This window comes from Anser brachyrhynchus (genome assembly GCF_964034855.1).
Source record: "Anser brachyrhynchus genome assembly, chromosome: 2".
In the NCBI taxonomy this organism is placed as follows: Eukaryota; Metazoa; Chordata; class Aves; order Anseriformes; family Anatidae; genus Anser; species Anser brachyrhynchus.
In genome coordinates, this window is record NC_137695.1 from 42,615,719 (window position 1) to 42,640,152 (window position 24,434).

The window sequence follows — 24,434 nt, forward strand, 5'->3', positions numbered from 1 at the left end:
CCGAAAACCTCCCTTTCCCCCAAAAAAACTTCCCTCTTCCCCCCCACCGTGCTTCACCTCAGCCGCCCGAGGGTCCTGAGGGAAGTCCACACGGGCTGCCTCTAGGGGAGGGGCGCAGCGCGGCGGCCCCTCGGGCTCCCCTCAGCTTCCAGGCCGCCGCCCCCTCCCTCAGGCGGCCTGAGCGGGGCACGCCGGTGTCCGAGGGCCTGTCCTCCTGCAGAGCCAGGCCCCGCCGTCAGGAGGTCACGACGCCCAGCTGGCCTTCGCCAGAGCTGCTGGAGTCGCGGCTGCTCCTTGATTAGCCCCATCTCATCCTCAGGATGCCGGCCAGGTTTTCCGCTTCTCATGGAAATGGCTTGGCCTGGCTTCCCAGACCCCGCAAACAGGGCCCTGTCATAGTGGCCAAGCTCTGGTGGTGTTAGTATCATCTAAGCATTCACGTGTTGCAGAATTAAGAAAATGTTATGCAACTTACAGCTGTATTTCAGCTGGCGGTTGTTCATCCGCAACATAATTCTGCGCCCTGTTGTCCTTTGGAAGAGGTTTGTAGTAATTACAGTAGCTTAAATTAAGCTATTGTGCGTTCTTTGTGTACCAAAAAGGATGGCTCCAAATGTTGGCATATACCACTGCTTTACTTCCTTATTTACACCTGTAATGCCATTACGTGTGCCTCCCAGCCCGTGCTATAGTTGTGTTTTAGCAGCGGTACTGCTGCTGAGGGTGTACCTTGGGTATATGCACAGTGACACTAATACTGAGATTGATCTGCTAAGCAGTGGCATTGCTTACTGACACCTCTCTAAATCTGCTACCTTGTTATCCGGTATCTCTTACGTACCTCCCCCAGCCCAGCCATCGGTCCCTGGCTGTTACGGCTCTGCTGAAAACCTCAGAACGTGAACTGAAAGCAGAGAGGTCTAAGAGAGGTTGTAGAGAAAGTGGAACAATAGCTGCAAGAGGTGTGAGCTGCCCTGTTGGTATCAGTAAGGTGTTAACTCAGATACCCTGGTGCGGTGGTTTTTAATGTCATCGTTAACTGCTTCTTGGCTCACGTATGAGAAAAATAGGAAGAATCACAGTTTAGTAAATTGTTACCACGACTGATGCTCCATTTTAAGGTCATAAAAGACACGGATATTCTCATGGCTTTGCCAGGCAGTAGGGAGCGAATATCAGGGAGTCTTCTGAAGCTCAGAATATAGAAGCTGTAAATTATGCCATGATTTGTATGGAAGGAGTTCTTGGACAGCCACAGATAGGGAAGGAACTGTAACTGTGTTATTAGGTGATTTACACCCAGTAAATGAATAGGTAGATGAGTTCTCCAAGAAAATTCTGTGTTACTTGATTTTGTTTTATCCTTCTTAAGAATGAATGTGCTGCTGCCCAGCATTGAAGTTTTTTTTTGTATGCAGCACTTCTAAAATTGTCATTGGAAGATGCTACTTTCAGTAGTAGAAATCGTGGGTTATTAGCCCATTTTCTTTTCAACTTGTATTTGGTTTTAGTTGTCATTTTCAAATAGTGATGTCTGGATCCCTGTATGAGGACTCATGAGTGCTTAAAGAGAAAAGTAAGATTATTGACAGTAGCTTAGATACACAATTACAGGGTTTGGCACCTAGCCTGGTTAGTCTTAGGGGCCTTAAAAACAGGGGTTAAAGGCTGATTTCGTAATCATTTTCGTAAGCTACTTGAAGTGTGTGTTTCTGACTGTTTTGTGGTCGTGTGGAAATCTAGGTAGTTAAATACAGCGGCAGTGTATCAGTGGAAGGACTAAATTGGGCTTCCAGAAGGGTTGGGTCTTGTTTTGAAATGAAATGGACAGTAAGACAGAGCTAGACGAGTATACTGGAAGGAGTGAAATCATGACTTCGAATGATAGGAAGAAGTCATGGGAGATAACAGCAGTGTAAAGTCAGTCAGTAAAGGGGAAAAATGTATATGTAAAAAGAAGAACAGTCTCACCTTTTAATTAAATGTCCTTAGATAACACCGGTGATTAAGAACATAAGTTACCCCCATCATGAGGGGAGTTAAACTGGCTTGATCTTTTTGATGTTCTTAGTGTCTTTGGCCTCCATTGGGAACATGAAGGAAAAGGATAAATGCGATTTCCTAAAGCTGTTTGACAGCACGTTTTAGAGAACTGTTCAGGGAAAAGAACTAAGAAATGGATGATGTGTTGGGGCACTCCGGTGAGTTTTAGAATGCTGAATAGTTTGAAAGGGTTCTTTAGTTGAAAATCCGGAATAACATCAGCAATCATTTTGTGACTGTAACCAAAACGCTTTCAGTCTCTATTCGTGTCAGAACACCTCATGCTCTGCAACTTCTGAAATAGTGAATAATCACTGTTGTGTTTTGATCTGTCATGTTAGTTTTTAAGGATTTCATTCATTTTATACATGCTGATAGCTCATTAAATCCATAGGTGTAGAAATCAAAGATGAGTAAGACGGGCATTGTTTTGTCTTCTCTCTTGATCCTCACTTCCATTAAAGAAACATCCAGAAGAATGATATTTGGTCCTGTTATTAAAAAAGCCTTGTTCTTAATTTGTTCGTGGTGTTCATTCCCTGAAATGAAAGACGTGAACTGCATCTGAAGATGCAGAAGCCCCAGAGAAGCTGTTCAACTGTGTCTTGAAAAAAGTGGTTGAAGAACTAAATATTCACTTCCTTAAGGAGTTTAGGCAGATTTTTTCTATAAAAAACTATTTTTAATTTTCAGAATTGCATGAAATCAAAGAGGAGCCACTAACACTAATTAGTGGCTGTTGAGCATAGTGGGAGTAGTGTGGTTAGCATCTCTACTATTAATGACGGGGGTGTTTCACTGGTTGGTAGATTTTCCCGCATATCTCCGTCATCCAAGTGCAGGTTACTTTGTTCTTCGTTACCAATTTCTTTTTTGTTGTTGTGAATGATTGTGACGTTCTTGAGGTCGCTGCTTAACTCATGTGGTCTGTTTACTTCATTTTATGTTCTTCAGATAATTTGTGATTTTTGTGGACCTTACTCTATTTCTTTCTTCAGGTGGAAGCAAGCAATAAATTCTTAGACAACATCTACTGTTAGTTAGAAAGGGCATAGGTAGTAGGGATTATACACTCGTGACCACTTTAGACAAAAGGTGCTCAAATGTTTGGGTTTCACTTGAAAGGTGTGGAACCCTGTGTATAGGAATACAGTTGTATCCGAGGTGGTGGTAATTTTTGCTGTCCCAGAAAATACAAAATGTGTGTTTTGTTGCTGAAATATTGCTGTATGGTGTCTTGTTTAAGTGACAAGAAGTTGTGCTCAGAAGGGTGTTACATCAGTTTACGAAGTGAATCATTCAGAAGTTTTACAGTAGTAGAACTAAGGCGCTCTGGGCTGTTTTAATCCTCAGCTGGTCCACAGCCCTAGTTGTCACTCATTTTGTATTTTGTGTAGTTTGCTAGAATCTTCATCTACAGCTGCCAGAAGGGATTTGGGGTGGGGTAGGATGGTTGCTTGTAGGTTGCTCCTACCCTAACCTTTCCTAACTGGCAGGTCTGTCATACCTGTACAACAATTTGGGATAGTGTTAATGAACCAGCACAGTAAATATTAAGCCCTGATCTGTAGTTAATTCTTCTTGTCTTTTAAGTGGTTCTGCTATGTGATCAGGCATGTAAAAAAAACAAACCTCCCCGTGTCAAACAAACAACTGTACAGGAAACTTCAGGCTTGGTTTTACTTCTTAGTCAGTAGATGTATGAGCATTTCGAAGCCACGTGTAATTAACAAATAAGTGCGGTCAGGTTTGCTTTTCCTTTTCTTTCTAGATATTACAGACTAGCCGTAATATAGCCATTGTTCGTTTTTAGCAAACAGGCTTGTCAGTATTCTTGTAATCCAGTACTGCCATATTGCAAGAACACATGAGCCCCAAAGCAAAATGTAAGATAACAAATTCAGCCAGTGAAAAAGGTGAAAATTGACTTTGAGGTGATGATAGAATAGTGAGAAGTTAAAGCTTTGGAAATTTTCCCTGGTGTTGTCATCCCTGTACTCCATCTTAATTTAAAATGATGTGAATATTAGATAGAAAAATCTCAAAATCTGTAACTTTTTAAATACAAAAAAAATTATCCATATACAGTTGGAAAAAAAAAAAAAAGGTTGTAGAGAAACTGCGCTGATCAGCCTCTTCTGTGTCTCAGTCAGGGTTTCAGGATATCACTTATGTTACTTCACTTGGATTATAACACTTCTATCACTGTGTGTTGCCCTTCTATACTCTAAAACCTTAGCAGAAAGCAAAGTACTTCAGACTCTAGTTCCTATGCAAACACCTATGTGCAAATGAAGCTGCCAAGCTCAGTGACGTTTCACATATGCATAAAGATATTCAGTCCTGGTCCATCGTGTCTTGGTTTGCTCTGGATGTTTTTGACTGATAAAATTCATTGCTTTTAGCAGGATCCTGAATGTTTTTGTGGGACCAAAGTTAACAAAAGAGTATGCTGAAACTATTTGTCACTTTGGCCCCGTGAGCTTCCTGGCAGTAAGGGCACAGGAGACGGCCCATGGCTATAGGATTGGGTACTTAAAGTATTAATTTCATCTTCAACAAGTATTTAGATACATATTTAAAAAAAATAACCAAACCAAAACAACAACAACAAAACACAAAACAACAACAACAAAAACTACACTTGGAGGAAGAAATCAAAGATTTTTAGAAATACCTATTTTTTTCTGCCCATGACTTTAATAGGTCTATCTCTAAATTTGCTTGCTGCAACGATGTGTGACTGTGCTTCAGAGCAGAGTTTTCAAGTAGTTGATAATATATTCAATGATACAGACTTTTTTGATAGCTATTTTTATGATGCACATATACACAGATGAATTAGCATGAATTAATGTAAGATCTGTGGCTGTTACTTGATACAAAGTGGCTAAGCTAGGCAAAATAAAGGAGATGAAAATTTTGAATGCATCCTTTTCCTGGAGGAGTAGTAAGGTATAATTATCTTTGCCCATTCAAAACACAACTGTTACAAGTGCACTAAAATAAATCTGAAATGGGTTTTGGAAAGATTGAACCTCTGGAGTCTATAGAGCCAATAGTCTGATGAAAGGAATGTATGCCTCTAAGCATACAATTAATGCTGCACTGCTACTTCCTTTATTAATAAAAGTATACTTTCCCAAGCCATTTTATAGTTAGCTCGTAGGAAGGGTTTTAGGACAAAATATTAAGCGCTGTATTTACAGCACAAATAATTTTTGTTGAGTGATAGAAAAATGGCTCAATTCCCAAATTTAATGCACTTCAGTATCTTAGCTATAAACTTGTTATTCATTGTCTAGCCCATCGTATAAACTGTGTTCCTTACTGAAACCTCTAAAATATTCAAAGTGTTTATTGTAGATACATTTTTTCAAAGTGTGCATCAATGATCTGAACCAAGGAGAACCAAATTACAAGCTGTGTAACTAAATGCACCTTTTAAAAACTCTTACTGGAGTCGCTTAACTGACTTCCTCTTGGTTGCTAAAGGTGTAAGGCTTCTTCAGATATCTGGACAAGTTTTCAACTTTTTCTCAGTTTTTCTGAGTAATCTGTGTCCCTGCCACATGAGGCCATATGAGAAATGGAAGCAGAGCTGTGAACTCCCAGCAGGCGCAGTGACAAAGGGGTGAGCAGGGTCAGTCTAGCAGTGTGGAGGGAGGGAGGGGAGATGATAAAACTTTTCGTGGGACACTATTCAGTGAAAGCTTTCTTCTTTGTGCCCCCTTTTTCTAATAGTCTTCTATGACAAGCTACCTATAGTCTTCTATAGGGCAAGCTGCTATAGTTCCTTTTATTTTTAGTAAAGCAGCTTTGTGTTTCAGCCTCCTCTTGTCCTCTTTACAGGCTTGCTGTCTTCTGCACAGGACTACAGCGTTGTCCTCTTTTCCTCAAGGCCTTCCTGGGACCTGCAGCTAGAGACTAGAAAGCAGTGAGAGTGTTGCAGTCATCTTCTGTTTTCCCAGCTTCCCACAGAAGGAACTGGATGTGTATTCTCTGCTGTTCTAGTGGTTGTGATGCTCTGGTTCCTACTGATGCATGTATTTCCAGATTTCTTTTTTTCCCATTTTTACAAAAATATTGAAAATTGTTGAACCAGATGGCTGTGGTCCTTGACCTTCCATGGCAATAAATAGTTTTAGCACCTAAGAGTTTCAATCAACCACAGAAAACTACTACGGTTGCGTTCTTGTGCCCTAGATACTTATTGTATGCAACCAGAGAGCTATGTCAGGCATTGAGATTAGCTAAAACCCACAGATTTTATTTGTGTGAAAAGAAGAAGAAAAAGGAAAAAACTCTAAAATGTGTTCTTAATGTTTTGCTGCATATGGATATCTTCCAGTTTTGTAATCCTTCTTGCCTACCTTTTAATCCTTTACACCATACTGAGACGGTATGGAGAATGATTTTTCTTTCAGAGGGATGCTCACTTTTCTGTAGTTTCTACCCTTCTGTCTTTATTTTGGCAGCTGCAAGCGTAAACTCTTTACCTGTTCTTTATCTTCTCTTCTATTCTTTGTCCCCATGAGAAGCGGCAGCGTTTTGGAGTGTGCTGATGTCTTCCTGCCTTCAGGACATTCAGTAGTTTTACCACACCAATTCCTTAGCTGTAGCCTCACCCTCATTTTCAAGCCCGGTGGCTTAGATGCGTTAACACCTGCAAGCCTGCGTTTGGTTTCGATTCTGGCTTAACTTCCATGTATATTTGTACGTTTGTACAAAATGCCTGTTTTTGTTGTCAATCATAGCCCGATTTTTGTAACCTTGACTCAGCTTATGTTCATCCATATTTCCCGTGTAACTTTTGATGGTACGAGTGAATTTCAACAGATTGTAAGAGAAAGGTAGAATCTTAAACGATGAAGTTGCTCTAACGAGCATGCCCAAGTTTTGGGTGGCTGGGGTGGGGTGGGAAGGAGGTGAGGAAAAGCAGCTGCTAACATCTCTTTGGCCTGCTGGCAGCTGAGAGGTAGCGTGTTCTTGTCTCACTTTGCTCAAGATGATCCTAGTTTGGCTGCAGCCTTCACGGGAGACCAGGTGAAGTGCATGGAGGTTGCAGATGGGAACCAAGGGTATTGACTTTGAAATGAGAAGGGCAGACTAGGAAAACATATTTCTTGCTTGTCTGGGAGTAATTTTATTGGTATTTTGAACAGAAAATAAAGCAGTAGGTAAAAAAACATAGTAGGTGTGTTGTAATGCAGATTCTGTTGGGACTAGTCTGTAGCAAATCTGGTATTACAATAAGAAATATCTTTGCGCAGAATAGTGAACTATCAAAAGAAGTACTTATTATTCTAGAAATAGTAATATAGTTGAAAAAAAGCAAAAGGAATTGATGGTTTCACATCATGGTTGTCTCATGTTTTTTGATGAAGTCTTGCTTCTCAGGTGTTGTTTCTTTTAAAGTTCTTGCCATATAATGTTACTGCAGAGCTGATTTGGTTAGAGTGATGATGATTTCTTTGCAAGTGCTTATACGTTGCTATCAGAAATGTGGTTATTCCACGTGTAAACATATTTTTCTAGCTGGTAGCTGGTATTGTTAATATTTGTACCCTATTTTTCTTTAACATTTTGTATAAATGCTAGGGATGCCAACTTCAATTGTTTTAAGATCCTTCAATGAAAATCACTGTGTGTAATACAACGGATAGCTTAGAATCAAGGAAGAATATTAAAATGCTTTAGATATCACAGTTGAAATTCATGACTAGATACAGTACTGCCCAAGCTGAACGTCTGCATTAGACCTATTTGGTGATACAGTTGTACTCAGGTCCATGAAGCTACCACCTAGACCTTATAAGATGACTTGAATTGCTCATGGTTTAAAAACTGATCCTTGCCAACAAACTTTCTTTAAAAAAAATAATAAATGAGATCATAAGTGGTCTTTGTTCTTGTTTCCTTTATAATGTTCTGTAATTACCTTTGAATCACTGTTGTGGCGGTCTTCTGGTTCTTACTGGACACTGCCCTGTGTCCTGATGTGCCCTCTCCGTCCTGCCTTTTCAGCCCCTCCAGGTTTGACAACGTGGGACTAAAAAGCAGGAGTTTGCGTGGAGTGCAGCAGTGTCATGGTTCTGGTTGAGTTGGTGTTAACACCAGTGAAGCTACTGACATCATGATGTCTTACATCCCTTTCCTTTTGAATAATCAAACAGAAAATTGGGTACTTCAGCTAAAACCCAGAAATCCCCTTTGACTCTCTGAGGCTGACAAGAGGCCCTCTCCCTGTCTGGAGGCTGCCCTTGTCCGGTTTCTTTTTTGGCCCTGAACTGTGTTCTGTTTTGCTCCCCTCTGTCGGCAGTGGGTGGCTGATCCTTGCTCTGGAGCCCTGTGCTGCCTCGGCTGCTGTCGGAGCTGTCGCTGCTGCTGCTGACCTCTGCCAGGCGAGGAAACCCAGGCGCCCTTTTCAGGCCCTGGCTGCTTCTCCGTGATCTGCTGCGTTTCCGTATGTGCTGGGGTGGATACTGATGGATAAAAGTTACATGAAGTAATGGTAGAACGCTGATAATTGGATCTAGTCACTCCAAAGTGTAAATCAGCTGGGAAATGCTTTGTTGCTTGTATTTGAGGAGTTAGTTTTCCGTGCTGAACTGGCTGCTTGCTTACTGTGTGGTTACGTGTGTGCTGGTGCTGATGTGATGGGGTTGGGTGAGGGCAGTTGGGGACTGTCAAATGCCGTTTTAGAGGCAGCTGGCATCCCACTTGCTTTGAAAAAGCAGAAATGCGTAGGCTATAATTTGAGCCAGGGATGCTCATGACAGCTGCAGCGTTCCCTCTGCTTGTTCCTGCTCTCACACAGTTCTCTTTAATGGACCGTTTATGAATTTATATAGTGAACTGGACTGGAGAATTTATCTAGCCGAGAAGTTGCCTGACAACTGACAAATTTACTTACCTTCAAACCAAATTTCAGTCCCCTTTCAGTCCACAGGGCTGCAAAAGACATCTCTGGCAAAGGGAAAAGCATTGCAGGCATTGGGAGAGGGCAGTAGTGCCAGCTTGCTTTGACTGAAGTTCAAAGTAGAGCTGAGGCAGGTAGGTTGGTGATGCTGTTTCCTGCCACGTCATTTGGCTCAGGTGACCTGTCCTGCTTTATAAGAAATGTGCTTTAAAGTTTTAAGACAGCTTTGTGCTGTCTAGAACCTAGCAAGTGCTCTGTGCAGTAGTTGTACTGATATTCTGAAGAATGTTCAAATGAAGGGTATTTAATTGCAATTTTATTCTCAGACATTGAAATTATCATAAAAGCAAATCAATTTGCTGTGTAAAACATCTTGCTTTCATTCTTTTCATAGAATCATGGAATGGTTTGGGTTGGAAGGGACCTTAAAGACGACCTCGTTCTAACTGGGCAGGGACACTTCCCACCAGACCAGGTTGCCCAAAGCCCCATCCAGCCTGGCCTTGAACACCTCCAGGGGTGGGGCATCCACAGCTTCTCTGGGCAGCCTGTGCTAATGCCTCACCACCCTCTAAGTGAAGAATTTCTTTATTATCTTATCTAAACCTACCCTCTGTTAGTGTAAAGCCATGACCCCTTGTCCCATCACTACACCCCCTGACAAAGAGCCCCTCCCCAGCTTTCCCATAGGCCCCTTTTAGGTACTGGAAGGCCGCTATAAAGTCTCCCCGGAGCCTTCTCTTCTCCAGGCTGAACAACCCCAACTCCCTCAGCCTGTCTTCATAGGAGGGGTGCTCCAGCCCTTTGAACATCCTTGTGGCCTCCTTTGGGCTCATTCTAATACTTCCATGTCCTTCTTGTGCTGGAGACCTCAGAGCTGAACGCAGTGCTCCAGGTGGGGTCTCAGGAGAGCAGAGCAGAGGGGAGAATCACCTCCCTCGCCCTGCTGGCCATGCTTCTTTTGATGCAGCCCAGGATGCAGTTGGCTTTCTGGGCTGCAGGCATGTGTTGCCAGCTCATGTTGAGCTTCTTATCCACCAACACCCTCAGGTCCTTCTCCTCAGGGCTGCTCTCAATCCATTCTCTGCCCAGCCTGTATTTGTGCTTTTGCTGTAGAAATTCCAAGTAATAAATTTTTGAGAATATAAGTCTTTAGTTCTGATTCTGTGTATTGGCCATCATAATGCTTTGTTTTGTTACCAGATTCCCCTGTTAATACTGCAGATTCAATAATGTGTAGCCGTATAGCATTACTAAACTTTAAAAGATTGTGAGTTAAAAATGACCGGAGAAATGTAAATCTCTGTTGCCTTTTGATCTAGAAGTAACTGCATGTACTCTGAAAAATAGTGCTTGAAAAGGGGTAGGTAAGTTAAATTCTGCATGTTTCCTGAATTCAGTATATCATGCTTTTTCTTTCGTTTAATCTAAGTTTTAAATAAGCTATTTAAAAATGAAATGAACTTCAGTCAAAATAACAGCATATCTGACAGTTTTTTTAATGTGAGCATCACAGCTGGTTCTGTGTTGAAGAGTAATACCAACATCAAAGGGTAAATAAATAGTGTGTTTGGGGAGGAAATTGAGGTATTTGGTATAATGATGTTGGACTACACCATTTTCCATACAAATATCCTTTAAAGGGCTTTTAAATCAGAACCTAAGAAGTAAAAAGCTGTGCTTGATAAATTCTCACCCCTTTGCTTTGAAGACAGTGGATTTGGGGGGGGGCGGGGGGGGGGGAAGCACTGCATTTCCATACAGTCTGTGTTATTTAAGTATATCCAAAATCACTAGTTGTACTCACAGTACAGAATTCTGTTTTGAGGCAGCTGAATGCAGACTGCAACAAACTGCAACTCTCCTTTTAAATGTAGAATTCGGGCTTCAGTGTTTGCTCTTGTTAAGTTGGTTTTCTCAGTGAAAAAACTTGCAGACCCTGCACGTAAGCAAATGGTTAGTTTTTTTCAAAGAACCTAGGTCTTTAATCTACTACATCACTAATGTAGTAATAAAACTTCCATGCACTGCTCTAATATGGGCTATACTTCTCTGCTTTATTATGGGAGTAAAAAAGCTGTAGTTTGTAAAGATAATGCAGATAGAAAAATATTAGTGTCCCAAATTAAACATAATTCTCAATCTTTGTACAGTCTGTATGCCAATCTTTTAATTAGTAAGATAGAAAGTTGAATGTGCTGCCAGAATTTTTTCTATTATTTTTAGTTCATTTGGCATATTAAACAGAACAGAAACTTACAGGATAATGCTCATACCTGTATCTAAGCAATTTTTAATCTTGGGACTTTCTTGCTTTTCAGTGTGTGCTCCTTCTGCAGCATTTTCTGGTGCTAGTTAGTTACAGGTGGAGTATGCTGGTATCTGTTCTATAAGCAATGCTATGTTATTTCTGTGGATTTGCTTTATTTTGTATAGAAAAATAATTTTTTTCCTCTTTTTTTGTTTCTGGCTCTCTTGCAGAGAATTCTAAGCTAAGACATGTAGAAAAAGATGTCTTGATTCCAGTAATAATGAGAGACCGAGCCAAGGAGCTTTGTTCAGATAAAGTGCAAGGTAAGAGTCAAATATTCATTGGGAGATCAGATGTACTCACTTTTGTGCCCTGAATATGATCCTTATTCTTGACAAGTAGTCAGAGAATTAATACGTATGATCTGCATCATATCTGTTTGCTGCAAAACCACTAAGACAGTGTATGAGTCTGCCAGGTTGGCTTGCACTGCTTGGTTATGGGGACTGCTTTCCAAAATGACTTGGTTTTGATTGTTATCTGATTGATAGAAAACTTTCCACATCTCGATCTAGACTAGGTGGTGACAGAGCAACACAGGAGTTGCTTGTACTGTTTATAATACCTATATAAATGGCGTTGTTTCACGTGAGCCTTCACGTAGGGTCTCCTTGATTATAACAGATTTATTTACTATAATGCAGCCTTTCCCCACTCCAGTGCTTTGATGGTACTTGCACATGGAGACGTGTTATTAGACAGACATTGAAACAGGCTGATGCAGTCTGCTTTTGCATGTTTTCATTTTCTTTTTGAAGAGTACTGGGCAATAACTCTGTAAAGTTGGATTTCAACACTCAACTATTCACATATTCATGGAAGAAATTTACAACTTTCTGGAGTTAGAGCTACTCACACACATGGACTAGCTGAGAGTGTTGATGTAAGATTGGGAAAAAAATGTAAAGCACAGGATTACTCTATACAAGTGGCATGCTTTCAGTGGGACGCTTGCCTCTTGTCATCTAAATTCTAAAGCTGAAAGGGCCATTGGAGAGAGATTCAAAGAACGTCTACTGCAGGAGGAGCCCTAGGAAGTTAGGGAAATGTCCCTGAGCTCTTGTGAACAAGTTACAGGGAACTGAATCTGACAGAGAGGTGTTACCTAGGTTATAAAACAAAATCTTAGAAAGGTAATAGCTTCAGAAAACAAGCATATAAGGCATCCACAGCCATAGCACACAAAAGGGAGAAAGAAAACTGAGTTACTAGAGAACCATTCCTGCAGAAGAACAGTTGTGATGAGAATTGGTGTTTCAAGCTATCTGGAATCACAGAAGAAACTGTGAGGCTGTTCCTTGAGTAACAGATATTTCAGAGATGGGTACGGTTAAAATGGACCAGCATTTTTTTAAGCAGATTATTTTAGGGGGTACACAAAAGACGTGATGGAGTAGTGTCATAATGATATTCAGCTAGGTAGGAAAAGAGTTGGGAATATCTGCCAGAAGGAGGTGGGATCAGATGACATGTACCTTCCAATGCTGCCAGAAGGCCTTCATACACTTTCTCATTTTGTTGTTGAAAATTTTTTACTTTGAATGCTGTTCTTGTTGGGAGGAAAAATGAAGAAAGGCAATTAGAGGAATGTGGATCTTTGAAAGAGGATTTCCGTTAAAAATAATTTGTATACTATATGTATTTTCTTTTGGGATAGACCACAGCGGTGTCTGTATGGTGCTGTGGATTTTTTTGGAGTGGGGTGGGGAACAGGCTGCTTTTTTTTTTTCCCCATATATTTTCTTTGTGTAAAATTAAGATGTTGGTTTCAGCTTCTAAGTTTTGTGACAGCCACCCATATTGGAGATCCTTGAGTTGAGGGCTGTGGACTATTACCTTCGCTGCTTCTCCATGTTTTTGCCTCCATAAATTTTAAAGCAAATTCCTGTCATAATTATCTTCTTTGTGATGTTAGCCAAAACTATAGATATATTTTCATCTGGATAGAGTTCAGTTATGTATCTTCTGAAAAATGAGGTTTGTGGATGCATCAGTCTTCCTTTCTTCTGTTAGCTGGAAGCCAGTTTTGATCAAATCGTGTGAAAGAGGTGGAAACTGAATATTTCCTATGCAATTTTTGTGATCAAATAGATGAACAAAATCTACATTTATATCCATACTACGAAAAAGGTGGTTCAGGCATCTTTTTGTCTACCTTTTAATAGCAGGGTAGAGAGCAGGCCATGGGAAGTGAAAGGTTAAACGGTTTTGTGAAGAGGGGAATTTATCATCTCTCATATCCATTGTGAAATTATTCCTGGAATAAATTTGTCTTGTTAGTACACAGGGATAGGTGTTAATCAGAGTAAATAGGCTATGGTTTTTATGCTGTAAACAATTACAAGCTATGAACATAAGCTGTGTAATTAAGTAATCAAAACTCCTGAAATCCAGTTGGTGTGCTAGAGTGCTTGTGTATGAAATTGCTGTTTACACTAAGTTGTAGGTGCTCATTTAACTCGTTCTTGGTTTGTTTTTTTTTCTGCTGTATGTTAATTTTGTTTGACCAACTCCTACTGGTATACCTTTGTTTCATTTTTGTCTCTAGGAAATTGTGGTAAATGCATTGGAAGTGTAGGAAACAAAGCTATTCTACAAGTATGGGCCTTTACAATTGACTTGATCATGCTAGGTTCCTGTCTAGCCCTATGGGGAGCCCCTATACATTCAGTAGTTCTCTGCATGAGCATGGGGTCCATCTGTATACAGGCCGTTACCTTAGCCTGCAGCTATACCACCTAGAGCTGCGTGCTTATCAGAGCTAATAAAGCAAGCAGTGACAGCCTGTCCAGCACGTGTTCGAGAGGCATCCAGGGAGAAGAAACCCCAAGGGTTAAAAAATAAAAAGAATAGATAAAAAAAAAAAAAGGTTTTGTTAACTCAAGAGGTGATACTGCTACCCTGGCGTGGTTAAATGGGTGACCCGGTGCTGTGCTCGGGTGTTAGTTTAACAGAGTAGCTTAGGGATGCAATAACCATGCAAGTGTGTCCATTTTAAAGATAACTTGTAAGAACAATGTAGAATTGAGGCTGGTTATGTTTCATTTTAGTTATTTAAATTTATTTTGAACTTTTTTCAGATTGTCATAGTATAGTTCTTGTGAGTGCTGCATGTTTCTCAAGAATTTAGTACATCTTAGTTGCAGCATAATTTCTATATTTAAGGTTTTCAAGCACTTTTCCAGTGAAAATTACTATATTAGTACTTTTGTTAAGAGGGTGAAGATGCTTTCTGAAGAACACAAATCAATTTTCCATGACCATTACATAAATATGCTAATATCCCTGAGATGTATGTATGTGAAATTGTGGACTCTTGTTGGAGTATCATAAAAAGAAAGCTATTTTCCTGAAGTGAAACAGGACAACAACAACAACAAAAGAAACCAAAAAACCCAATCCCAAAACGTAACATATTCAGTGTACTTATATAGACAGTATCAAGAGCCATATTAAATACATGCTTTCCTGTATTAGTGTATACTTGGTTTATAAAATACATGCTTACAAACTGAAGTAGATAAAAGGAGTGTTTTATCTGCTGTCATCTTCCATTGCTTTTATAAAATCATTTCTTAATTAAGACAAAATTTAGATTGCAAAAAGAAAGTATTCAGATCATTGAATCAGTCACGAGACCTTGATATCAGTCACAAAACCTTAATTTTGTATTATATTTTCTGTAAATGTTTTGTGTATTTGTTGTGTTAGAAGGCAATTCTCTCCCACCTCCCCAAACCCTACAATCTCTTTTTTTTCCTTTCTGTTTGGACAAAAAACAATCTTGCTCTAGTGACAAGGGGCTTTAGTCCTAAACTTTTTTCCTCTAAGTTTTCTTGTCTGCTATTGTTTGATGGCCTGTGTTTGGGAATTCAAAGGTCAGCGAGAGTGACTTGCAGTTCTCTTACATAATTGTGACTCTACACGTCAAGTTCCCAGGGTTCGTGTAGGCAAATGACCTCTATGCTTTTCAGGATGAATACAGGAAAAGCTAGTTCAGATCAGCCTGGTTCTGCCATTATGAAGCAATGAAGTAAAGAAAACAGTTTGTGTGATTGAAGACCGGATCCCGCATACAACTCTGCAAATAAAATAAGAATGAGGCCATTTCTCATTTGAAGTTTGTCATGGAAGGAACAAATTTGGTCAAGAAGACAAGTGTTTGTGTTTTTTTTTTTTTTTTAAATATATGGGAAAGAGACAAAAGGGAGATGATTCTCTGCTGAGTTGGGGGACCTTCCCTGGAGCAAGCTGTTAGGTTGTTTCTGGTGTCTGTAGGAAGCATGTAATTGGGGCAACTGGATTTACATTGCCGAAAATACTCTTTAAGATACTTGGCAATGCTTTAAAAAAGGGTTTGGAAACCGTGGCTGGAAAAGGACATTTCCAAGCAGCCACCCTCCTCCCATTCTCCATGTTTGCCATTAGCCTTCTCTTCCTCAGGGCTCATGTTGATACTTAGTGAAAATGATGGGATGCAACACCACTGCAGGCTTCTCTACAGTAGAGCATGACCAGTGTCAACCAGAGTTTTGATAACGTGCAGTTACTCAACAGTCCTGTCACTGACATTATCTCTGTCCCCGTAGGGGCCACCTGCTCTGGACCGTGACCCTTACACCTGACACATCAAGGCCCATAAAAAGAAAGAAATTTCTGATTGAAGTACATTTGATGCTGCACATTTAAATGTCCAAGCACACCTTCAGATATGTTTCTCCAAAAAAGTCTTGTTACATATATATGTATTCCTATATAAGAAATACAGATAATGAAGTGTGTGAACTAGCAAATTTCAGCTTGATGTTACTCAGTGGCATTGCTCACTTTCCTTTGTAATACAGGCCAAGATCTATTAATTGATGCAGACCGTTGCTAATGCTGGGAGAGGATTAACCTGTTGGTACCTGCAGTCATGGTTCTGAAGTTATTAACACTGGCAGATGCTAAGACCGATAGTATTGGGAAATTAAATAACAGCTCACTTTTAAAAATGTTGAACAGTCTTATTTTCGTGAAGCAAATTGAAACTAAAAACACCATTCATAACTGAATTCTGCTCACCTGCTTTGCCTCATTGTGAAAATATGGTCCTTAGAATCTTTTTAAAATTCACATATTTTAGAAGTATATGGGGATATTTAGAATATATAGTATATGGGTATAGTACATGTTATATAGTATATGGGTACATATTAGAAGTGTATCTTCTAATTGACTGAATCAAAAAGATCAACTAACTGATAAAAGTCAGTGACTTAACTTGACAAATCCGGGCAACTTTTTTTATTGAGTCGCTGTCACCAGAGCTTTCTTACACATGCTTCTGTACACATTGATCAGAGTTTGGAAATCCTGAGAGGCTGCATGGGAGGAATCATAAACTTTATGACTGGAAGAGACATCTAGGAGAGTGAAAAAAGAATGCTACCTTACTACCTGCAACTTCATTTTTCTGAGAGAAAGGTTAGACTAATTTGAGAACATCATTTCAACTGAGGCACAAAACTGCAGGTAGAGAAGGGGAGAAAAATGTTATCCTCTATTTCTATATTATCTGCAATTATTAATTAAAGTACATTAATTTTTAAAGTACATTATAGTCATATTGTGTGTGACCCCGTGAATGACTGCATGAAGTCATTGAGATTACTGTTGTACATGCTGTGCAGTTGTCAGTTATTTAAATGTTGTGTTTTGATGGTGTACAGCTATATTTAGTAGTGGTAATAAATTACTAGGTGTTTTTCCCTGGTTAGTGTTCCTGAGAGTAAGATGCTGATTTTTTTATGATGTTTGTGTCTGTGCCCAATAGTTTTTATCTTTGGGAAAAGATTCAGGTCTATGTATTTCCAGTGAACATTTACTCTCATCACATTTAACCATGTGAATTAATACAATCTCTAGAGGGATTACGGTATATTGAGCTTTGCTCCAACAAACCGAGCAGAGGGAACAGCTATATGTAAATTACAATTCTAGATCTCGTGGTCTTTTATGAATGATACTTACAGCATTAGTTAGCCAAAGCTAATTTAGGGGATTTCATAGAAAAGAAATATGAGAGCATATTGTGTGGCTTGGTGATGGAAATGTAAGTATTCTAACTACTGTTAGGACTTCCAAGAAAATGTCTGGGGAGAGAACTTACCCTATTTGATTTTTTTCCTTCCCCCCCGCCCCCCCATGTCATTTCAACCCAGCTGATCACAAGAAATGGGTCAGACTGCTAGCTTTACCACTGCAACTTAGTTGTGTAGGGTTTTTTATTTTTTTATTAGGGAATGGAACAGCTTTTACAGGGACAAAGAGAAATGAAATCACTTTCAATGAAAGAAAGAGGCCTCATTATAGCCACCAACAGCAGTTATTGACAGCTACACTTCCTATTAACAAGGAGCATTTAAGAGTTTGGCTGTTGGATCTTTGGACTTGATCTAATTTGCTAGCATTAATTAGTTTCTTTTGAGCACAGACACTTGGTGCTCACAGCTATAGATTTGGAGGACTAATTAGGACAGAAAATTGAACAGAATGGGGTAAGGCATTAACCTTCAACCATTACCAGCTGGGGCTCTGATAAAGACCACAGAGTCCAAATGCTCCTATTCATGCAAAGAGTACTCTAATGAATATCAATTTCAGCCAGGTTGCCACATCCTACAAGCACTGTCTTAATTTTGATTAGCTTACCTGTTATAGATTTTTAGGTATAGATATTGAAGTGATGTTCGTAGTTCAGAGCTCATACCTTGATACGTTATCTGTGATCTGTCTACTCTTTGGGTTTTCTCAAGTTAGAGATTTTATTGGTTTCTTAATTTCTGATTGTTTTCCCCTTCTGGCATAAATATATAAACATGGCATAGATTAATTACAGAATATTAACAAATGCTGGTTTAAATAGAGGATGCCTCCATGAATGTTGATTACTGTAGTACATGGGCAATAATACCTGTGAGGAGGACTGACCAAGCGAACTGCTGGAGTTTGAACAATAGGATAGCTTCTTTGCAGCTCTTCTGAGGAGATGAAGGCATTCTGTTGTGGCGTGAAGTTGGGGATACGGTTGCAGGAGGAAAACTGTTCTTTCAGACCTTGAGTTGATAGTTTTAACATGTGCAGAATGGAAGTACTTCACCTGTATATGCAGAAATGAGACAAACAATTCTTTGTTCTTTTGTGCCTTTCTTGGATGGTTGGAAGTGTTGGAGTTGGAACTAAGGCCCAAATCCTCCTCTTCAGCTGTTTCCGCTCTTTAGTCATATCAGACCCCCTGACAAACTGCCCGTCCCATCTGGATCATTGCTTCTCTCTTCATTGCTGCTGCTTTTACACCTGGGAATTCCTTGCCCGATCATGAGAAGTGTCAGTCTCTTCTTTGAGATCCCTTCTTCAAACTCTTCTTTCACGAAGCACACTAGAATTAATGTGCGCCTTCTGACTTTTTGAAGAATTAGATCTCGTTGGGTTATGTCTGGTGTTCAGCTATTTGAGTCTAAGATGGCCTTTTGTGTGCTCTGATTCCCAGTTCTCCTATGGGCTGACTCTGTACTGTTAGCTTGAATAGCTGGTTCTGTGTCAGAGGTTCCTTTGGTGCAAGCTGTGAAGACACAGAAATGCAAACTTCCCCTAGCTGCTGATCATACGCTAGTTGGTGGTATTTAGATCCACCTTAGAACCACTTTTGCTGCCTGGCTGAGTTGGGTGTTCGTAGGGCAGAGGTCAGTGGTTAGGAAAGACGTGGTCCAGTTCTTTGTTTTCTGAGTCCTCCCAACAAAAGAGGGAGGCCAGTGTGGTTATGGGTGCTGCCTCTTACTAAGACCATGTTTGAATCCTAGGTGTGGTATACACTGTTTGCTGATTCTTAGTTTTCTTTCCCAGTTGGCACTTGATTCTTCCATGTCAGTCATTATCACTGTCAGCAAGTGAGAACATAGTTGGAATTCTGTAGGTTTTTATTTTTTATTTTATTTTTACTATTTATCAGTGGTGGTGATAGCCTGCAGATACCATAGCTCAGGCATTAGCATTCCAGTATTATATTACTGTGGCGTAGTTGCACATCACAACCCATTGTTCATGGTAGTACATCTGACTAACTGTTACTTTAACTGCACGTCCTCAATGATGTATTAAATAGTTGCTTTGCAGTTTTGGAATATAACCCCCTCTTAGAATCTTCATTCAGCAGTAACACAGTTAGCGCTTTGTGTAAATAACTCTAATACTTTAAGAGGTCGTGCTATATTCCTTATGCATGTGTATAAATATTTAAATTGTATATAAATTATGAATATTACCCTGGGGTTACTTTTGCACAGAAAATAGTCAGAATGGGTTGTGTAGATAACATTAGGTTCAGCAGTGGAAAATAGAACTTAGCTTTTGCATCAAAAAGTAGTTGCTGTGCATTTGGAACTACAAACCAATAAATGGTGAGCTTTCAGAGAGCCTACAGGCAGTGTTTTGACCTTATAAAGAGCGTATGGTATTCAGGGCAATGCAATAGGGGGAAGAATTCTGTCCACCATTCTTGTTCATTAGAAAACCCATGAAGTTGGCAAGTGTATTTGCCAAAGAAAATTCCTCATCTGAATCACGAAAAAATGAAAGACTAATTCTAGTTGAGCGAAATGGGAATCAGAATAATAGTTGCAAATGCATCTAATAGACTTTGATTGTTATGAGGCGGTGCCTTGTGAGAATTATAGTTCTGATCTCCATTATTTCCTGTAGGCCGAAGAACTATACTTGTATGTATCGTTGCATGGAATGTTATGAGTCAGCTCAGCCAGCCAAAAAAAAAAAAAAAAAAACGGCACAGGAAGCATTGGCCTCATTGGCCTTATCAGGCAATAGGGGAAAACAGGTTAAAGTTGAAATACAGTTCAACTAGCAAATGTACTCTTAACAAGGTGTGGTGGTCTAAATGTTCTTCATGCTTTTTTGTTGTTGTGGAAACATCACAATGCGGTTAATGAAATCTCTAACTTTCTTCCTGCTTTGGGACAAAAACATTTTAAACTTCTTTTTCAGTGTGGAATGGTAGTTCTAAAGATAGCTCAATTTAAACGAAGTGAGTTGTCCGTCAGGCACTTATTCTTTGATATAGTAGTTAATGGATCCTGTGGTAACATCATTGACAAGGCGTAACTTTGTTTTAAGTAGAAACCGTGTTGCATGTTGATGAGTAAAAACGCATTTTTATGTTACTGTTCTAGTCTTTTCAATAATGGCAACAAAAATAATACCCCTCTTTCCTGCTCCCAAATTGAGTTTTGTTGCTGTTGTAATTGTTTTCCAATAATCGTCTGTGTGGTGCTGCATAGAAAAAGAGTAGGGGAAATGTGTGCTGAAGAGTGTTCTATTTACAGGTCTGCTTGAGAGAGGAATAAAGGCTACAGTAACAAAGGGTCATGAGACACTTGTGCTCTATTGTAATCTTCTGAATTTTATTTTTAACAGTTTAACGCTCTCAAAAACAAGAAGAAAGGAATCTTGCAGAAAAGAGCACTTGGAATGTGTGCTGCCTAAGATCAGGATAGATGCCTTTACATGAAATGTAATTGTATGACAGAAGGTGAGAAGTATTTTGCGTGAGGAATCAAGAGCTGCAGAGCTGGTGAGAGAGGATATGAAAGGGGATGGACAAGGAATACTAGAGCTGTACAGAGCGTCAGAGGTGTGGATGAGGCTTTAAATTTCTGATCAGGGAGCAAGAAAAACAACTGAGCTGCTGTGTGCTAGATATATGTGAGTGGGTACTGCAAATGATTTGAAAGGTATCAAGGGATGGAAGGTAATTCTTCTTATAGGATAATGAGTGGGACAGGAACTTAAATTAGGAATTTTAGAGATGATAGTGTAGAAGAGCACCCTTAGGGTGGGGTAAACAAGTTCTCTGGATATCCACAGTACCGGGAAGGAATTGAAATAGTAGGCAGTTTTGGAGACTAGTTATGGTATTAAGGGATCTGCCTTCTTACCTTTTTCCTAAAAAGAGTTTACATAAAGGTTTCTTGAAGCCTGAAAAGTATTTTTGCAATTCTAATAGCCAAGTTCAGGATTTCCTTGTATGTACGTTGTTATAGATAATGTCTTGCACTTTATAGCCTTCTTTCTTCCTATCTGATCCAGAATTTTGTGGAAGTATTTAGTCATTCTTTTTTTCCCTTCTTTAATATAAACTAAATTAATTTGTAAGCGAGCTGCCCTTGAAGCCTCCAGATCAACGTGTTTTAAGACTATGTGAACAGTCCTTTTCAAAACCCTAAATAACACGGGCTGAATATGTGTATAAGTTCATCATTATACTTCAAAACCAGGTTTGATCCAAGTCTTGCTTTGTTTCTTGGTGACAGAAATATCCTATACATTTTGCTATAATTGGATGCTCATAAAGTTGTTGAAAAAGCAGTGCAGAGGCGTGTTGTAAGATGTACTTCTACCGGTGGCTTGACACTTGGTTTCATATGGACACATTTATCGAGAGAGAGGAATACAGGGCTGAATTGGACTTTAAGACGCTTTAAGGTGGCCATGTCTAGTATACCTGTATTTGTCCTGTAATCTGATTAATGTTGCAGCTTCCTGATGTACGGGAATTCACAATGCCAGTGTATACCTTGCACTTGAAAGAGCAGGGTTTTTACTTCTCTGATGTGTTTGTGAAAAGAGTTGAAGAATGTTTTTATATGCTGTAAAAATGTACTGTTTCTTAATATATATGTATATATATAAAAACCAAAACAACAGCAAAAAAGCAAAGAAAATAAAACATTCCAAAACAATAAAGAACACAGCCTGCTGTTGAAATGCTGATGTCCTCGTGAAGACCTTCAGACACTGGGCAGATTCCTGGTAGTGGCCTGAATAAAAGCAGCGCTTTGAAAGGAGTAAATAGGGCAATCTGTTTATCCAAAAAAAGGCAAAAAGGGGAAAAGGAAAAAAAAGGGGGCGGAAAGACTTTTTCATTGACCATCCTGGAGAAATATTTCTGTTGCTGACTTCCTGAGATTGCTTAGGGAGGGTGCTGGACCCTGAGGTTCCAGAGTTCTTTTCAGGAGCATAGCAAATTCGGACAAAAAAAAAACACCAAAAAATGTTAGTATCACTGGGTTAAAAATGACATTCGCATTTACAGGGAGAACTTTGAGGCTGCAGAAAATGATGCCTACTAAACAAGAGCATGACCACCATTTGCAACTTCAGACACTATATTTTGTTGCCTATTACTTTTTTCTGCCTTTGGGGTGGTAGCTTTCTACAGTGAATCTGACAGCCCAGTCAAAATAATTCATAAGGCCAGTGATGAAAAGTACCGTTTACTTTTTCTGGTGTAAATAATCTTTGTCATTCTTCATCTGTCCTGATTTTTTCCCTTCTTTTTTTTTTGCTCTGTTTTCAGTATGTTTTTTTAATAATTATTCTTAACTCTCCAACTTAGTGTGCCTTATGTTCGTTGTTTAAAGAGCATAACAAAAACGTAGTCTAAACATCATTGAAGAAATTCTGCTCTTAAATATGAAATATCTTTAAATATTCTTTCCAGATTGCAGAGCACCTCACTAAGGTAGGTTTTTGAACATAAGTGTCAGCACGGTAGAAAAGGCAAGACCCAGCAAGAGCAAGGCAGGCAGATAGACTGTCACGGGTTCAAATAAGCATATCCTTTCTGTCTGCTAGGAAGTTCCGGATAAAATTCTGCCAGATCATAATGCTTGAAATGGTCTTATGTTATGTTAGAGGCATTGTTCGGCATTGTTCTGCATTCTTACTTTAATGTAGGCTTTAGCATGTATCTGGTTAATGAAAAGAAACTTACCACCATTTTTCATAGAACAGGAGAATGTATACAGTTTCGGGTTCCATAACCAAAGACTTAATCACTGATGTCTTAAACAGGGTAGGAAGCAAACTCAGAGCTTCAGGGGTGTCTTTATGGCTCTATCCAATATCCTAGGTTTAAAATATTTTATTTACATCTAATGGTGTATCATTGCTGTTGAATAACAGCAATGAGTTGAATGGGTCTTCTGCTCTCTGGAGGGCTTTTTGTAATAGAAGCATCCACGTCTTATACTTTTGAAAACTATTCCTGCTGTCACTAGTTTGAAAATAAAAAGCATCTATGTGTATATGTGATGGATTTTTTTATTTTATACAATTAAAACGAGTTGAGAACGTTTAAGCCCTTTGTTGGGGAGTGAGGATGAACGAATCCTCCTGCTTTCAGCAAAGGCTGTTCTGTAAAAGTTGCTTCTGTTCAGTAACTGTGAAACTTTAGCAGTTTTAAAACAGAAAATGACTGTCAGATTTTTTGTTGTTGTTTTGGGGAATCTATCGTGTTCACTTTGCCTCCAAGTTTATGTAAATGCTAGTTACTGACTGTGCGTAAACTTTTGAGACGTTCATTGCTGGACAGAGAATAGTCATGTAAAATACAATCCCCAAAAATATTTTTTTGCAATTCTGTAGAAGGAAGAGATTTAACAGAGTTGATAATATTTGCTTTAGCTGGATTCTCCCAACAGAATAGGAAATCAGGTTAATAGTTCTGGTCTCATCTTTCTCTCTTCCGATCCTGTCTGTTTAGGAATCAATTCAGGAAAATTTGGCATGTGATAAAACTTTATTTTCCTTAAGTTAAATATACTAGTGCCATTTCTTGTGGATAACTACTTACATATTCCAACATGCGTTTATGTCCCTGAGTTTCATTAGTATCTCCTTACTGCTATGGTTAGTGAAAGGAGTTCACAGTGGAAGGTTTTAAGTAAAAAAAAATAAAAATTAAAATGTATTGTCTCTGTGATGAAAACTGCTGGATTGCCATGACAGAATGAAATTTATTCTTTTCTAAATGATATCAAGTTAAGATTGGGAAATGGATGCAACGGCTCATAGGCGATTCTATTAGTGCAATCAAGTTCTGATCTCGTGGTCTTAATCAAGGCTTGTAGTTAACAAACGTGTTTTCACTCCAAGGCACAAGCAGCGGTTGCAGTGCAGAGCTGTCCATTGCAGACGTGCTGTTGCTCATCTCCGTTTCCTGACATTGGAGTTGCAATGGCCTGGCTTGCCTGAAAACTAACTCAGCCACCCTAGCTAGTGAGGAGGGGGAGATGCGTTTCACATCAAGGGTAAATTGTAACA

General features: G+C 39.4%; 1 protein-coding gene and 1 long non-coding RNA gene across 2 annotated transcripts in view; one reads left to right on the forward strand and one right to left on the reverse strand.

Annotated features, from left to right (window-relative positions):
- LOC308189299 overlaps nucleotides 1-5,674 on the reverse strand; it is a 28,698-nt gene extending 23,024 nt beyond the window's left edge. The window contains exon 1 of the long non-coding RNA XR_013946268.1: nucleotides 58-5,674. This is a non-coding gene — a long non-coding RNA (uncharacterized lncRNA). The remainder of the gene's footprint in view (nucleotides 1-57) is intronic.
- CMC1 (C-X9-C motif containing 1) overlaps nucleotides 1-24,434 on the forward strand; it is a 41,835-nt gene that overhangs the window by 272 nt on the left and 17,129 nt on the right. The window contains exon 2 of the mRNA XM_080579182.1: nucleotides 11,447-11,539. Within this exon, the coding sequence (XP_080435308.1) occupies nucleotides 11,447-11,539 (93 nt within the window). The remainder of the gene's footprint in view (nucleotides 1-11,446; nucleotides 11,540-24,434) is intronic.